The sequence below is a fragment of the Bombus huntii genome, chromosome 1, assembly GCF_024542735.1.
Source record: "Bombus huntii isolate Logan2020A chromosome 1, iyBomHunt1.1, whole genome shotgun sequence".
Lineage (NCBI taxonomy): Eukaryota > Metazoa > Arthropoda > Insecta > Hymenoptera > Apidae > Bombus > Bombus huntii.
The window spans coordinates 25,153,031-25,171,213 of record NC_066238.1 but is presented as its reverse complement, the minus strand read 5'-3'; the positions used below and the strand labels follow the sequence as shown (position 1 = coordinate 25,171,213).

Here is an 18,183-nt window from a genome sequence, read left to right as displayed (position 1 = left end):
AATTAGCCTCGTCTAATGATCATTCGAAACGATTAGTTCAGTCCCGACGTGTAATGAGAATAATTTAGAGAGAGACTTCAGAGAGAACAATTTCACATACTCTCCCATCTACGGTAACACCTTCTCCACCAGACGAGGAGGAAAGAAACACTTCAATCTCTCAGCATTCGGAGAGAGCAGTCTCATCTGTATCTCTCGACTCACCAACATCTCCAAACGTTAGTGGAGACAGAATGGTTCCATCAGTCGTAACGATCAGTTGACCGTCTTTTCAATCACATTCCTCGATTCGTCAATGTCTCCAATCGTTCGTCGAGATAAAATCGTCCCATCAGTCGAAATGATCAGTTGACGATCCTGCGCGAGATCTTCAACTGTGAACAGTATCTCCAGGCATTCGTAAAGTCAAATATCGGCTTGGCCAGTGAACGATCAGTGAACAGTCGCGCCGGTTTTTCAATTGCAACCTACGTTTGACACGCGTTCGTGGACGAGTGTGTCGTTAACCATTCGTATTGGCTCATTGGCCGACGCTCCAACCTAAGCACACTGAATAAAATTACCCTCTATAAGACAGTAATAAAACCTGTCTGGATCTACGGAATCCAACTATGGGGAACAGCAAGTAACTCCAACATTGAAATACTACAACGCTTGCAATCGAAAACGCTAAGATCCTTAATAGATACACCTTGGTATGTTATCAACGAAACAATACATCGCGACCTCAAGATACTCACAGTCAAAGAGGAAATAGCAAAATATAGCGACAGATATAGCAAAAGTGTCAACAAACACCGAAACCCCCTAATCACTGGACTACTTGATACGTCGGACCAGATTAGTTATTTATATTAAGTAATATTTACTTATTTACAACATTTACTTAAAAATTATACTTAACTATAATAAGTATTAACTTATTATAAATAATTAGCCATTTCACTGCGCGACGCCAGAAAAATTACTGAAAATTTTCAATGCGAGAATTGATTGTAAATTTTAATAAATAAAAAAAAGAAAAAGATTCATTTCAACAGTTTATGCATTTTTTCATATCAATTTTTAAATTTTTCCTCTCTGTTTTTCTTCTTTATCGTATGTCAATCTATTTTCATCTTTACTTCTCTATCGCTTCACGAATATTTTTCACGTTACCATAGCATTTCGCGAACATTTACTTTTTTGATAGATCTTCGTCCATATCGAAGCAGTAGACGTGAATCTTGATGGATTCGTTCACCATTTACACCGAACTAATATCGTGATGCAACGTCGAATAACAATGGATCGCGTTTCTGCTATCCGTATCCCTTAATGCGTTTCAATATGCTAGTGCAAATCTGGCTTTAATATTGTTGTACTAACAGCGCGGGGAAAATGATCAGATAAGCGAATTGTAATATAAATGAGTTACTTACGAAAAATAGTAAAAATAAAATAAAAAAAAAGAATTTATAGATTGGTAAATTGTAATTGCAGGAAATTGAAAACATGATTCGCGTTTAATTTTATGATACAAACTCATTGAATATAAAGTATTTATGAGATGTGTAAGCCACATTCAAATTATAATAATTATCAGCAAATATAAATCATTAACATACTAAATATAACATCATTATAAAACATATTCGCAAATAATTAAATGTTAAAATCAACATTCAAAAGAATTCACTACTACAATACTGGCATCTAAACTACTTAATTATAATTATGACATATAATTTATAAAAATAAAGCTAAAGAGGTGAATATGCATAACTATAAAGTTGATTTCTTAATTATGTTTGTTTGTGAATGTGTTGAAACATAATTCATGTGTGTAATTATTCGTAAGACAAAACATTAAATAAATACTTTTTAAAGAATATTATACAGAAGAGCATATAAAAACATTTTTACATAAAAATACTATATTTTTATTTCGGAGAATGAGAAGTACTTTTAAAACAAGTTCAGTGACGTGATGCGCATAATGAAGCGCTGTCGAGAATGTAATTTCTTCCACCATTTCTCGCGACAAACATTTAACGTTTCTATTTATAATATGTCGGGGAAAAAATCCTCTCGAATAGCTATTTTAGAAAAGAAAAATGAAAGAGACAATTAACATCACAATTTTATACCAGAGGTTTCTTGTTATTTTAAACTCTAATTGGAATAACAGCGCAAAGGTTTTAAGTTTATCTTTTTGTTAATATGTCATATATTCTTCCTGTCTCTAAATAATTTAAAAAAATACTTGTAATATTAGATCAAATCTGTGGAAATATCAATTTAATATCAATTTTTTTATTAAAGTTATTCATACCTTATGTTTCCTACATAATTTATGTATTATTAGTTCTTATAAACAAAACGAATTGGAGATCGTTAGATTTTATTTATAATAAATTTACATCTACATTTTATCTAAACCTTCTTTCTTTACTTTTGCATACGTTTGTATTCAAATAATAAATTTTATGTACAATAAATTTACATGTATATTTTACCTAAACCTTCTTTGTTTACTTTTGCATACGTTTGTATTCAAATAATAGATTTTATTTACAATAAATTTACCTCTACACTTTATCTAAACCTCCTTTGTTTACTTTTGCATACGTTTGTATCCAAATAATAAATTTTATGTACAATAAATTTACATGTACATCTTACCTAAACCTTCTTTGTTTACTTTTGCATACATTTGTATTCAAATAATAGATTTTATTTACAATAAATTTACCTCTACACTTTATCTAAACCTTCTTTGTTTACTTTTGCATACATTTATATTCAAATAATAATTTTTTCTTTATAAAATGGATTATCCTTTTCTACTATAATATACACGGTGGTTGGTAACTGGTAGTACAAGCGGAAAGGGGGGTGATTCTACGCGAAAAAAGAAGTCGAAAATATAGAATAAAAAATTTTTTTTTCTTTTTTTTAAATTTTTCCATCGAGACAACGATCTACAGTGAGGTCCGTTATAACGTACCGCACGTGTACCGAGCGGAAATTTAAAGTCGATTTTCTCGAAAACAAAGCCTCAAACGAAAAATTTTTATTCTATATTTTCGACTTCTTTTTTCGCGTAGAATCACCCCCTTTCCGCTTGTACCACCAGTTGCCAACCACCCTGTATATATCGGGTCCATTGGAGTTAGGGACATATAATGAATCTTCACGTGAATTGACCATCGTTGTGATGTACTATAGATGATATTTACTGATGCAAATGTGATTATTACAGAGAGTGACAAATAATAACGGCGATTGGATGATCGAGATGTCGATGACAATGAATTTAGCTTCGATAACGAATTCACAGTCAACGGTATGACGAATGCGATGTCATACACGATTCTGGTGTGACTCAACGTACAAGTAAAACTTATCTAAATGAACTGAACCTCGGTCCAAGTGGAACTGCCCTTCACGATGATGGTACCCCGCTGGGGGTAGCCACGCACATGTTATATTAGCACACCGCTATAATATTTTACCAAATGTCCTACTGGACAAATTGTAAAATTGTAAAAAAAAAAAAAAAAAAAAAGTGGAACTGCCCTTATATACACCTCTCCGTACCTCTCTGTATCCCTAGGATCAATCTTTGTTTTTAAGGAGAGCTATTTAATTACTTCATGCCTCTGTCCGGTACACGTCCCTTTCGTGACCGTGGCTGCGTTCAGCGACCCGTTATGTCACTTCGCGCCCAAGCCCACTGTCATAAATCTCGGGCACCCACACTCGAATTAAATCATAAACAACTATTTCTCAGTTTTATTACTTAAGTACAGCTGTAATAAAAAGTTCCAAAGGGAACTTCGGGAAAATCCGTAAAATTGTACTCTAAAGTCTACCATAGCCATAATTAAACAATTGTCGTCATTCTATCCAATTGTATTTGTTAGAGATTTCTGGTAATGAGCTTATGCTCGAGGCGACAATCAGTCGTCGAACGTCACGGGATGAACGTTTTGTCTAACAAAGGTATGAAGTAATAGTATAGCTTTCATTAAAAAAAATATTTGTCGCGGCATTCGACAGTAAACATTCCAACGGTTCCTGTTTCGTGGCTCGTCACACGCAGACCCTATTCTTCGGGCAAGACGATTACCAGATGTCGATGCATCTTTACAGTACAAGTTCAGCTAGCCTGAGGACCGGCTATAAGCCTTAGGATTTTGTTAACTAAGGCCTTTCAAACGGACAAGCAGTCTTTGTCCCAACTATGGGAAGATAGGAAAAATCTATTTTTCTCACGAACGACGCTTCCCGCTAGCAACTTTCCCTCAACGGCGGCTAGCATCCTTCTCTAACCACCAACATGGAAATTTACCAATTAACAGCAACGTCAATTTCCCTCACTTCCCGAATTCGATGATTTCGTGCCCTCAGACACACCCCATCATAGTTTTCCTCGACAGTGTCACGTAAAATTGATACTTGGATTGTAAGAGAAAAGAAAGCTGAGTCGTAACCCAACTATTAATTTTCTTTTATCGAACTTTATTACAATTTTGGCACTTACAATAATAGAATAACGCTGAACCGTAAAAAGGGTGTTGTACAAGAACAGCAACTAGAACAAAAACTGCCCGAGCTGGGTGAAGTCTCGGCTTATATACGCCCTGGCTTGAAGATGTTGAGGGCTTCGGTGTGGGTTCCAAAGGAGTCCGAAGGTCGGGGTCGAGATCCTATCTCTGACGGGGACTAAGGTGCATCGCAGCCCCTTGGCGTCCGAAAGTCGGGGGTCGATATCCTATCTCTGCTGGGGACTAAGGTGCGTCGCAGCCTTGGCGTCCGAAAGTCGGGGGTCGATATCCTATCTCTGTTGGGGACTAAGGTGCGTCGCAGCCTTGGCGTCCGAAAGTCGGGGGTCGATGTCTTATCTCTGATGTAAGTTGAGAAGTGATTGATGTCACAACAGCGTCACCGTGACGGAGAGACACTCTCTCTCGTGTACGAGTTCGTTGACGAGTTAACTAACGCCTTACTGTCTGTGATTACTCCACGTTTGATATAAATTCCAACTTAGACTTTGACGAAAAATTAAACCAACTATCCCGTTGACCGCGAGTTCGTTATCGAGTCTTAGACCAGTGTCATTAGTGCCTAATCAGCGCGATTCCTTGTCAACTCTGTAATATCCTTATTTGTGTCAATAAACGTCACTTCAACCGTGTAAGAAGATGGATAGTTCCAGTGAAGGTTCATTACATACCCCAAACCCTTACTCCGATAGCGGACCCGGACCCGTATTATGACGATGATACGACATATATATACCTACATACATTGTTTAAAATTTTTTACATACCAAGCGTTCTTCTATTAGCTCCTGATGTTAGAAAAGATTCCATCAAGTTTCACAAGAACTGACAACAACTGTTATTCCAATATAGTAAAACATGCCTGTTTTTCTCAGAAATAAAATACGATTTATTAAATTATTTATAATAAATGACTAAATTTGGAAAACTGTTGCTATTAGTCTGCAAGTTGTTACACATTGTACAAACATCATACGAAAATGTACAAGGGTAAATATAAATAAAATCACTCAAAAGGTGCAAAGAATTTTTAATTTTTAAGAAATTTACTAATAAGAGATATAGTGTCGATAAGACAACTCAATTTTTTTACTCAGTTGCAAGTAATACTATTGTTACAAGTATAATCTTAAAGAATTTTAAAACACTTTTTAAAAATAAAAAGATAATTTGGGTAGTATTATTTTCGATGCGAGCATTCCATGTTACTGCCGTTCATAATTATATGAATACGTACAATTAATCACAGTCTCTCTAATAATTTGGAAGAACCCTTTCTACTTTCTTTATACTTAACTACACAACCAAACAAGTTGAAGATATTAAACTACTAAAACAACAAAATCCTTCCACGCTTAATATTCACAGAATAAATAAATTAACAAGTTTAAAAATAGATTTTGTTGTGTCATAATATTTTAGGATAGTTTTAATCTCTTGAGTCTGTCTATTTGTGATTTTGTAACTACATTATATTCTATCCAAGATAAACAAGTATCCACATATCTTTGGGCGATGGTATGTTATTACACTTAAAAGATACGGTATAAATTTATTTATATTTTATTTCCTTAGCAGTCTGTTTGTGGAAATTTGCATTTGCATAAATATCCATAGTCTAGTTATTATTTCTAAGTTAAAAGTTATACTTACAAGTTCTGTATACAATTGTTCTTGTTTGCAAACAAAGTGCCCAGTTAATTAGCGAAATTAAATTGTCACTATGAACGAGCTTGTTGCCCAAGTTTTTTGTCGCTTTCGGAGCAGAGAAAAAATGAACATGAAATGCAGGAGGAGGAGAACAATGGCAAAGCGCGAACCCTTGTAAATGCAACATAAAGTCGTACGAAGAAAAACTGACTAGCGTAACCCATTGTTGACATAAAATCGATATAAATAGTTGAATATATTTTCAAATGCAAAATCTTTATCGTTTCAATTTTCTCTTAAAATGTTTTCACAAACGTATTATTATACTTAAATTAAATGAATATTAATAGTAGAAAATGTAAAAATAAAGTTTGGATTAACTCAATTAATTCAAATATTTTATTAATTTAATCTTTTTCAATGATTAAATTCAATGATATTATCCTAGGATAGTTTTTAGGAAATTGTTACGTCGCGTAACACTCTACCTAGCCCAGGCCACACACCGCTGGCAAGATGGCAACCAGGTGTCTTCGGATACTCACTGCGTACCCTCAATAGTCTCAAGTACCTTCCATAAATCTCAGGAATTTCCTAGTCGAGGTCCTTCAAACCATTTCCGAAACATTTCTAAAGACCTTTGTCTACTACGGCTTGACAAGGGAAAGTTAGTTTTTCTCACGTATGATGCAACTTTCCTCCCACTAACCACTTTCTCTCGAGGGCGGTTAAGACCCTTCGTTTAACCAAACTTCGTTTCCCTCACTCTCTTAGCCAAAATCGTCACCAACAAATCCGATAGTCCCGTGCGCTAGACACACCCATCCTTAGCTTTCTTCTGCCACGGCATCGTCTCCGAACATCACTGATTTTACATCCTTCGAACAGTCAACATCCTTCGACCGGGTTTACACCCGAAGATCAGTCTCAATCAAGCATCTCGTCAAGCGGTCAACAATTCGAATACAGTGAGTCGACAAATCCATCAGTATACGCGATAATCCGACTAGAGACTCAGGTCGCACTCATTCGTAGTCATCTCATAGCAAATATTCATTTTGTGTTACACCGAAGTTGTTGGTTTGTGAAAATATATAATAACCTGTTAGCAGCAGCGTTATCTTTCATATAACTACCCTTATTATCCCCCAAAAAATAAGGGATCGAACGATTCGCGGCGTCGATTAGCAAATCGTAACGGGAATTTACGGTTCCCGTTGGCGCGCTTCTTCGAGATCGTGTCTCCCCGCGAACGTGCGACAACAGAAATACCAGGACTTTTTCATGCTTTTTCATGCTTTTTCATCTTTCAGCTATACAACAATGAACAAAGATATTGACACAAATCAAATTTTTCCTGCAAGATCATAAATCTATAAATCATGCAATTCTTTATTGAATTTTTTAATGCAAGATAACTTTCGAACATGAAGGTTAAGTATCTGATAATTTATTACATAATTAAGCAGCAGTGCAATAAAATTTTTTTTACAAATTTATACAATATTATTATTTTTTATTATTATTCTGTATAATTATACAATAATAAACAAAATATAAAATAAATAAACAATAATTATATATAATACTTTTGATTTCATAAATGGAGCTTCAATAATTAATGAAAAAAAATCCACACATGTAATCTTCACGCTCCGAAAACAAACCTGCCGCTAGGTCACCATCAACAATACAACAATTCCTAGCAAGGACACAGTCAAATACCTGGGCATGACCCTGGACAGGAGATTAACTTGGAAAAATCACATCACAGACAAAACAAAGCAACTCAAGGACAAACTCAAAAAATTCTATTGGCTCACTGGCCGACGCTCCAAACTAAGCACACAGAATAAAATTACCCTCTATAAGACAGTAATAAAACCTGTCTGGATCTACGGAAACCAACTATGGGGAACAGCAAGTAACTCCAACATTGAAATACTACAACGCTTGCAATCGAAAACGCTAAGATCCTTAATAGATGCACCTTGGTATGTTACCAACGAAACAATACATCGCGACCTCAAGATACTCACAGTCAAAGAGGAAATAGCAAAATATAGCGACAGATATAGCAAAAGAGTCAACAAACACCGAAACCCCCTAATTACTGGACTACTTGATACGTCGGACCAGATCCGCAGGCTGAAGAGACACTACCCGCTAGACCTAAACACTAGATTAAATTAGATATTTAAATTAAGTAATATTTACTTATTTACAACATTTACTTAAAAATTATACTTATCTATAATAAGTATTAACTTATTATAAATATTTAGCCATGTCACTGCACCACGCCAGAAAAAATTACTGAAAATTCTCAATGCGAAAATTGATTGTAAATTTTAATAAATAAAACGAAAAAAAATATATAATACTTTTGTTCATCACTGTATCATGACGCAATTCCATAACATTTACAATTTTTAATGTTAGAATCGCATGCGCGATTTATTTTATTTTATCTACCAATTAATTTGTTGTCAGTGTTAAAAGAAAATAAGAATTTCATTGAATTGAGTATTTATAGAAAAAAGTAAAGAAGATTAAACTTATTCAGCTTTCAGCGTACCTCCAAATACAAAAGATACAACTTGCTCTGAACATATTAAAATTTATCATGTCAATATAAATATTTAGTACAATAAAACAATCATTTCAAGCAGAAACTATTTTCAAGGAAACGATCTATCTTATAAGGGTTAAAAACCTTTGTGATATTACATAATTTTCGTAACACAAAGCTAGTAGTAGCTTCCCATTCGTTAATTACACGTTTCAAACAGCACGCTTCACCACGATTACCATAATTTAACATAACACAATTTCATCATAATTGGGATGGACCTAATTGGCAGTTTCAATATTTGCAAGATTCATCGACGTTTTGTTATGGAATGCATTCGAACGGATAAACTCGACCCGATTCCGGCCAAACACTTTGAAGCTTATGCATAATTATTCCGGTCACTTGAAACGATCATGCCGTGGTGATACCGATGCGAAACCACTGAAGAAAACGCGATCAACCTTAGACGATACCGAGATCATTAATATAAATACTAAGAGCTCCAAGGGAAATTCTTGATGTTAAAAGGAAAGAGAGAAGAAAACGTGCAGGCTTTTTACTTTTACGCCGCCTGAAGCAAGATCACAGGAAGAGAGATTTGTATACCCTGCTAGACGTGTATCTAGGTCAGGTTAAGTCTGGACCGGTAAAATTTAAAAGAACGATTACTCTCGCGTTTCGCCAAAACCTAGCCACCGTGTCTTTTGAAATGTTTTAACGAGACTCCTCCGTAGACTTGTCTTCATCACAGGTAAAGCCTATTCAAACGACAATATCCTAAGGCCCTCGTAAGATCTTTTGTGGTAACTCAAGCTACAGGATAATTACTTTTATGCCGAAAGTTAATGCAAAGAGGAAACATCTACTAGACATTTCTATTGTCGAGAATTGTGGATCTTTGAAGCCGAAATTTACACTAAAGGAACACTAAATTTACACTTGGAATTAATATTAGAATAGTTATATATTTATTTTATGGACGATTTCTTATATATTCATCGATACACACTTGCACACGTCTCAGCACTTTCTTCTATACCCGACTGTTGACACGTTGACACAAGCGTTCTCTGTTAGGTGCTCCTGTCACGTAAAGTTAGTACTTGGATTGTAGTAAGAAGGCTGAGTCGTAACCCAACTACTAATTTTCCTTTACAAAACTTTATTGTAAATGTTAACACTTACAAAATAATTCGAAGATGGTATCCCACTGGGGGTAGCCATCTACATGCTATATTGCTATATCACTAAGCTATAATATTTTAACAAATGTCCTACTGGACAAATTGTAAAATGTAAATAAATAAATAAAAAAAACCAAGCTATAATATTTTACCAAATATCCTACTGGACAAATTGTAAGATGTAAATAAATAAATAATAAAAAGAAAAATAAACTTACAAAATAATGCCGAAACGGAGAAAAGGGGTTGTATGAGTACAGCAACTAGAAGAAGAACAAAAACTGCCCGATCTAGGTGAAGTCTCGGTTTATATACGTTTTGGTTTTAGGATGTTGAGGGACTAGGTGTAGGTTATGGTGTGGAGAAGTGTCCGAAGGTAGGGGGTCGATGTCTTATCTATGATGTGGACTAAGGTGTGTCATAGCTTCTGTGTAGCCGATGATGCGTCGGAGGTCAGGGATCGGAGCCTTTATGTGTGATGTGGACTAAGGTGTGTCATAGCTTCAGTGTAGGTTATGATGATAAGGTGGTGATGTGTCCAAAGGAGTCCAAAGCTCGGGGTGGCTATCTCATGGTTGAGATGAGATTGATGTCACACTCCCATCGATATTTTAGTAATGCGAATCGCTCAAGCGGTGGTCTCGAGAATGATCTTTCGTTTCGTTTGTCCGCAACATTAAAACCATTAGCTGTTGTTGAATATAACGAAGGAAAGTGTGGTATAGATTATTCCGACCAAATGGTTTCTTATGCCACCACAATTAGAAAAGGAATCAAATGGTACAGAAAACTTGGCATTCGATTCTTTCTGGGAATTTCTGTTGTAAACGCTTCGACGGTTTACAAAATTGCAACAAGGAAAAATATAAATATTAGAATATTTAGACAATTATTAGTTGCAAAATTATTAGGGTTGTCTGAAAATACAAAAAGTCCTTGTCTTCGACGGAGTCGGCATAATATCGCCGTTCGGAAAAACGATTCCGGAAGAAGCATTAGACGCGCATGCAAACTATGTTATGCAAATAAAAGACGTCGAATGGACCGAACAAAGGCACAAAGGAATTTGAAGAAAACAACAACTTATTGTCCAAATTGTCCCGACCAACCTCAGTTATGTATAGAATGCTTTAAAGTTTTACATTCTAAATAATTTTTTAATAAACCATTTTCGTATTACTTTTATAACAATTCAACTATTATTACAATTAATTGTTAATTAACAATTTATTATTATGGAATATCTTTTCAAATAGCTACGACGATCCTTCGCAAGTAGTCAAATAAGCGACACCCGAATATGGGTTGCGTGGCCTGACCAGAAACTTTACTGACACCCGAATACGGGTCAACGTGTTAAACCAACGTGGCGGTCAACGTGTTAAACCAACTGAATAGTTTACATTCATCTGTTTTCGAGACGCCGCGCAAACACATACCTCCACACACTGATACCCACATATACGTATCTCTACTACATATTTAACCCAGTCCAGCACAAAAAATTATACATATCTCAACATCTATCTCCGACAAATATTGGTAAATAATAATTATACAACCTTTGGGATGCTTCTTATGCATGAAGCTTAACACACTTGAGTGGCTTTTCGTACAATCAATCTCGTTGCATTTTATGCCACCTACTGATCAGGCTGGCAGCGGAAACGGTCGGCACATCAAACATAAAAAGAAGATTAAAAAGGAAACACCCAACAGATCTCACAAAGGACATAACCTAACAAACACGTACTATCTGAGATAATTAAAGAAATAAATCAATCAAATTCGAAGATGGTATCCCACTGGGGGTAGCCATCCACATGTTATAATACTATACCACTAAGCTATAACATTTTACCAGATGTCCTATTGGACAAATTGTAAAAAGTAAATAAATAAATAAAAAAAAAAACCTACTGATCGGTGAGGAAACGATACTTAAGGTGAAAATTACAAAGGGTGGCCTAGTGTAAGTATTTTTGTCTTAAGGCTGATGATGAAATTTTCGGAAAGTTGGGAATTTTTTTCATATTGTTATATATACACCCAACAGATCTCACAAAGGATATAACCTAACAAACACGAAGATGGTACCCCGCTGGGGGTAGCCACCCACATGATAATCAAAAAACCAAAAAATTTTACCAAATGTCCAAATCGGACAAATTGTGAATGTAAACAATTAAATGAAAAAAAAATATTGTTATATATGTTATCAAAGTTGAATTTTATTACATATTTCTATTATTACTGTGAAAAGTTATAGATTGCTTTCACAAGATTATATTGTTTATAATATCGAAGTTGAATTTTATGTTACTAATGTAGCTAATTGAAGATACCTTTCAATTTTATTATTTGTGTTATCAGAATTAAATTTTATCATTCGTGTTATCAACGTAGAAAAGGTAAATGAAAAATAGGTAATTAATTAGCATTAATATAAATTCTAGTTTCTGGACCTTTCATTAGTAATGATAATTTAATATATTATTGAGTAGGTATTTTATACGAAAATTAACGCGTCACCAGATATTTTCATAGTGAAATAAGATTCTTAAATTTAAATGAATTTCATTAACCTTGTTTGGACATAATTCAGTTACAGAAATTTAATTAGAGAAATTTGGTACATATCATAATTACACTGTCCTAAGATTCGAGTCGTAATTACGTCGATATACAAATATCGATTTGGTTTAATTAATTCAATCCTTTTCGTTTCACGGTATCATATGTTATAAACGAGTCATTATAAAAAAAATATATATATAAAATGTTATAAAAAATACTAATATAATTTGACATTTGTCGCCAATTTTGCACAATGATATTTGTCAAATTATTGTTCAAACATAATCATAATACACGATATGTATTTCGAAATGTATAATAAAATGGCTATAATAAAAATATGTACTTTCATTTACAAAAAAATAAATTTATATCGATATATATTTGTATAGGATGACAGCCAAAGGGAAGCGTTTACAAAATTAAAGTTAATTTTACGAAAGACGAGGCAGAGGATAGGTTTCATCCAATCCAAATATAGTAAAAAGATGACTGACATCGAGAAGAAATATCATTCTTATGAATTAGAAAATTTGGTAATAATTAACGCAGTTAAGAGACTACGTGCAGGGCCAGCGCGTTAGACATTAATACTTGAAGAATATGAATATAGCATAGGACATCGGAACGGATCACGACTTAACACGAACATGCACTTTGTAGATATCTAGCATTAGCTATAGCGAATCAGTTATAAACAATGATAAAAAGGGAACAATTAGAGGATAAGAGGTCATTAAAGGATAACATGCCATTAGAACTATACTTCAGAAGGAGCCGTACAAATTTTATTTCGTGGAAAACGACATTGTAATGAAGCAATAATCGAAACTTGATAATCGTACCGAATTGCTTGCAGATGGAAATAATACGTGGTGCATGTGAAATGGGCATTTCGGAATTGAAAAATGAAAGAAGGTATCGTAAAGCAGAGTACTATATTCCACGGTTAGAATAGTAACTGAAGAATTTTATTACCTGTCGTATTGCGTGTATTGTTCCTAATAAGAAGGTGAGAAGCGTATCGCCATATTTTTGTAGTAGTAGTTACTTTTTGTAAGTTTGTTTGATTATATCACCTGGACGATCAATGCGAAGGAGGCGGTTAATAAGCTGATCGGACAACAAATGGTTTCCGGAAAGCTCGAGCACATTATTTCTGGCAAAGGATGTGCGTTCACTGTTATTGATTTCCAAAACTATTCTAACAACGGAGGAATTGAGCATATACTCATCACGGCGAGATTGCCAAGAGGAAATGGTCAAGTGCAGCGAACTATAACAACGTTAATACCAGCGCTTACAACGTTACCTGTAAATAGTCCTGGACAATGCTATAGGCATGTTGATTTGGTACAACAATGGCTCGATAGTACTTACCAACATGGTATAGGTATGATGCTGTCCGAAGTTGTTTTCGAATCATCAAGCTCATTGAGAACCAAGAATTTCAGGAGAGTCGTAACAAACTGAGAGTAATGGCGAAGTAAAATCTATTAACACGTTCACTGCCACGCGTGTTTTCAAAGAAATCTCCGTCAGGCCACGCGTATGTAACGTCAATTCACATCAGAGACCAGGGGCCACAGACCGCGGGCAGGATGGCGCCCAGATGTCTGCACATCCTTGGCGCGTACCCTCAATAGTCTTAAGTACCCACCAGGGGTCTTGGAATTTTCATAGTTAAGGTCCTTCAGACCAAGCGAGTATCTCTTGTCTTAGATTTCCTTTTACGTTTATTGTTTACTACGTGTTAACACGGAAAGTTGATTTTCTTCACGTTCCGTATCTTCCGTTAGCAACTTTCTCTCGAGGGCGGCTAAAACCTTTCCTGGTCCACGAACCTTCTTTTTATCCAATCGGAAACGGTTGCCCCCACTTCCCTAATCAAAATTGTCATCAACAAATCCGATAGTCCCGTGTCCTTAAACACACCCACCCCTAGCTTTCCTCACACAGTATCGTCAGTAAGACTTCACTTATTCTGTATCCTTAGAATAGTGAACATATCTTTACCGATCTCTACCCTTATAACAGTTGCGTACTTAACGTATCAGTGTAATTAGGTTTTACATAACGTGGTTGGAGTGAATTGTGATTTATGTTAATTCAGTGTGTATTCCATTGTGATTGCTGAATTCGTAATAAAGTTTAATTAAAACAAAATTAATAGTTGTGTTACGACTCAGCTATTTTATTTTATCATCCAACCCTCGAGTTTGCGTGACATTTTGGCGATTATGCCAGGATCCATCAGCTTCAAATAAACGAAATTACGCATTTCGGGCTACGGTCAACTTTGAAGATTGAGGATCAGCAGACCACTGCAACAGAGCAGACACTTTTGACATTTCGACAAAGGAACACCGCAACGGAACCTTTTCTACGGGCAAGTACAAATAGCACAGACAATTAGTATAATAATGGCAACGCCACAAGAAAATAAAATCGGGACTGTTAACTCCGCTTCAACTAATAGCGGAATAGACCCAACAGTTAAGGCTATACTTGATGCAATGCAGAAATAAAATGAATTATTCAGTTAACAAATTGAAACGCTTACACTACGTATGAATGAAGTTCTAGCAAAAACACAAACAAGAGATGTATCAGAGGCCAGTTCCCTAATACCTATAGATGAAATGACCTACACCGCTGAACATCAATCAGTCCTTCGAGAATCTCGTCCATTACCTCAGGCACCACCTCAACCATCCGGGGAAAGAACTTTCCCTGAACATTTTACACAACCAGAGCTTGAAACTGAAGACGCTAGTACCAGCACTATTCAGAAAAAGCGACCACCTGTTCTTAAAAGGACCGAAATAGAACCTAACGAAACGGACAATGTGGACAGTGAAGAAGAAGCAGTAAATTATAACAATCCTATGTACAATGCAAAAGACTTCATTCCTATATCTAATGGAGCTCGTGATAAACTGCAACGTACGCGACAAAACTTTAACGAATCGGTACACAATTATGCGAAGAGGTTCCGACACAACCTCAACGAACTGATATACGCACTCCAACACGAAATTCGCGGTCCAATACGTCGAGAAGTTGCTATAGATCTTGAAACTGAACGAGCCACCAGAACCTTTATCCTAAATTTGAAACCCGAAATAGAAATACGCACATCGGCTATAAGACCAAAGAATCTCCAAGAAGCACAAGATATAGCTTTCAAAGCAGAGTTACTTATAGGGGAAATCAAACGCAACAAAAACACAGTAAGAGGAAGAGGAATGAATCAACCAATTGCGAGAGCCAACGCCCAATTTCAAGGAACACTCAATGCAAGAAGAAATATCACGCTCGGCAACACCGCACGACCAAAACCAATAAATCCACCTACGGAAAGAAGAGCGATAATGGAACGATCACTGCCCAAATGTTTCAAATATAATGAAACGGGACATTTAGCCTACGCTTGTACCCAACAGCGAAATTTTCCACTAGCCAGCCAAAGATACTCACCGCCTCCGAGAAATTACCCTATAACGACGGACGAAGAGAGTATGAATCCTCAGGAACAGTTATTTGAACGAGGAATACCAAGGGTCAACGGGACCACAGGATCGCTTACCGTACAGTTCGAAAGCAATGACGGACCAATAACGCACTTAGTCGGTACAGGATCCGACATCAATCTAATCAAAGAAAATGGGGTGACATCGATTGTTTATAGTACGAACGAACCGTAAACATTTTATATGAGACGGAGTAAATACAAAACCAACAAATACGTTCTACTTAGAATATTTGGTAAAAGCCATAAATTTTTCATAGTGTCTAAGAATTTTCTATTAACTGAAGACGCTTTATTAGGTCTGCCATGTCTAAAAAAATACGAATACGTAGTATCAAATGAAACATTGAAATTAGACAATAACAGTCTGCACTTTCAGAAACCCATAGTAATTCAACCAGGAGAAAAGAGAGTTTAAACGATCTACTTGGTAGGACAACCAACGAGAGTATGTTTCTTCAACACTGTTGAGGAAAATCACGAAATTTCCGATTATATTGAAAACAATAAGGATTTAGACCAAATTGCAAAATTCAAAGCCATTTTGAGGACAAATCATCGAACGCGAATTTACAGAACCTATAGAAAAAATACTAATTCACTATATAGATGTGTTCAAGTTAGAGGCAGACCTTTTACCTTGCACGAACTCGACGAAACACGTAATTACAATGAAACAAGATAAAATTATTAACACCGAATCTTATAGACCCCCAGAATGTCACCAAGTCGAAATCGAAAAGCAAATAAAAGAAATGTTAGACAAAAATATTATCGAAGAATCGGATTCACCTTACAATTCACCAGTTTGGGTAGTCCCCCAAAAAATAGACGCTTCAGGGAAACAAAAATGGAGAATAGTTATAGATTTCAGGAAATTTAACGAGCTGACAGACCAAGACGCCTACCCTTTACCTGACATAGAAGGCACTGAGTCAATTAAGGAATGCGAAATTCTTTTCCGCGTTAGACTTATCCTCAGGATTCCATCAAATATCCATGGATTTAAATTAAAAAAAAATACACTGCGTTTTCAGCACCTCAGGGACACTTTCGTTACAATGGAATGCCATTTGGATTAAAGAACTTTTGCTTACAGCAAGAGTACAGTTTTAGATAAAATACCAAATGTATTTTACGTCTGCGCTTAGTAAAAACAACCTCAAGATGTAAATCATTCTCAAGACGTAAGAATTTTTATATTTTGCACGATGGAAGGTTGTTGATTTTTGCTAATAGATTTTTCGATCTAAAGCAATGAATCTGTTTTCGTTGCTACTAAGTATTTGAATGCAAATGCACAAATTTTACGTTGGTAGAAAAGAGAAAACAGAACGTACTACCTCTTTGTTTTATTTATTACAGGTTTCTATTAATTTCTACGTGTATGTTTCAACTCTTATAAATTTGTTTATAATTTTGTAACGATCACAGTTTCTCTAGTACTTTTGTAGATTGAATTTATTATTCTATCTAAAGTATATCGATTCAGTAATGAATTGAAAAGACACCTTCCAACGAGTATAGAACCAGGCGTTATGTACACTTAAGCCCTAAAAAGAACGTAACTTGTAAAAGAATTTAAAGAAAACAACAACTTATTGTCCAAATTGTCCCGATTAACCTCAGCTATCTATAGAATGCTTTAAAGTTTAACATTCTAAATAATTTTTTAATAAACCATTTTCGTATTACTTTTATAACAATTCAACAGTTTTATTATTATGGAATAACTTTTCAAATACCTACGACGATCCTCCCCAAGTAGTCAAATAAGCGACACCCGAATATGGGTTACGCGGCCCGACCAGAAACTTTGCTGACACCCGAATACGGGTGTCGTGCCAGTCAACGTGTTAAGAATACAGAAAGAGAATAAGAAAACGTACAATGGATTTAGTGTTTATTAAACGAACACAGTTTGGGCTGAAGTTCAAGTTGAAGCAGAAATATTGAGGACCATGTAAGGTAAGTAGAGTTAAGCGTAATGATCGGTATAAAGTAGTTCGTGTGAATAATTGCGGAGAACCTTAAGGTGAAGCGATACGCAGTCTTCGAGAACGAAGATGCTTCAGGAAAGTCAAGTTTTTTTTTTTATTTTTATTTTTATTTATT

General features: G+C 35.4%; 2 protein-coding genes across 3 annotated transcripts in view; one reads left to right on the top strand and one right to left on the bottom strand.

Moving 5' to 3' along the window:
* LOC126866490 (chromosome transmission fidelity protein 18 homolog) overlaps window positions 1-18,183 on the bottom strand; it is a 206,999-nt gene that overhangs the window by 110,023 nt on the left and 78,793 nt on the right. The window lies entirely within an intron of this gene.
* On the top strand, window positions 10,224-12,256 carry LOC126866831 (uncharacterized). The gene is made up of 2 exons (XM_050620791.1): window positions 10,224-10,372; window positions 10,450-12,256. The coding sequence occupies exons 1-2, from the start codon at window positions 10,358-10,360 to the stop codon at window positions 11,110-11,112; spliced, it is 678 nt and encodes a 225-aa protein (XP_050476748.1). The 5' UTR covers window positions 10,224-10,357; the 3' UTR covers window positions 11,113-12,256.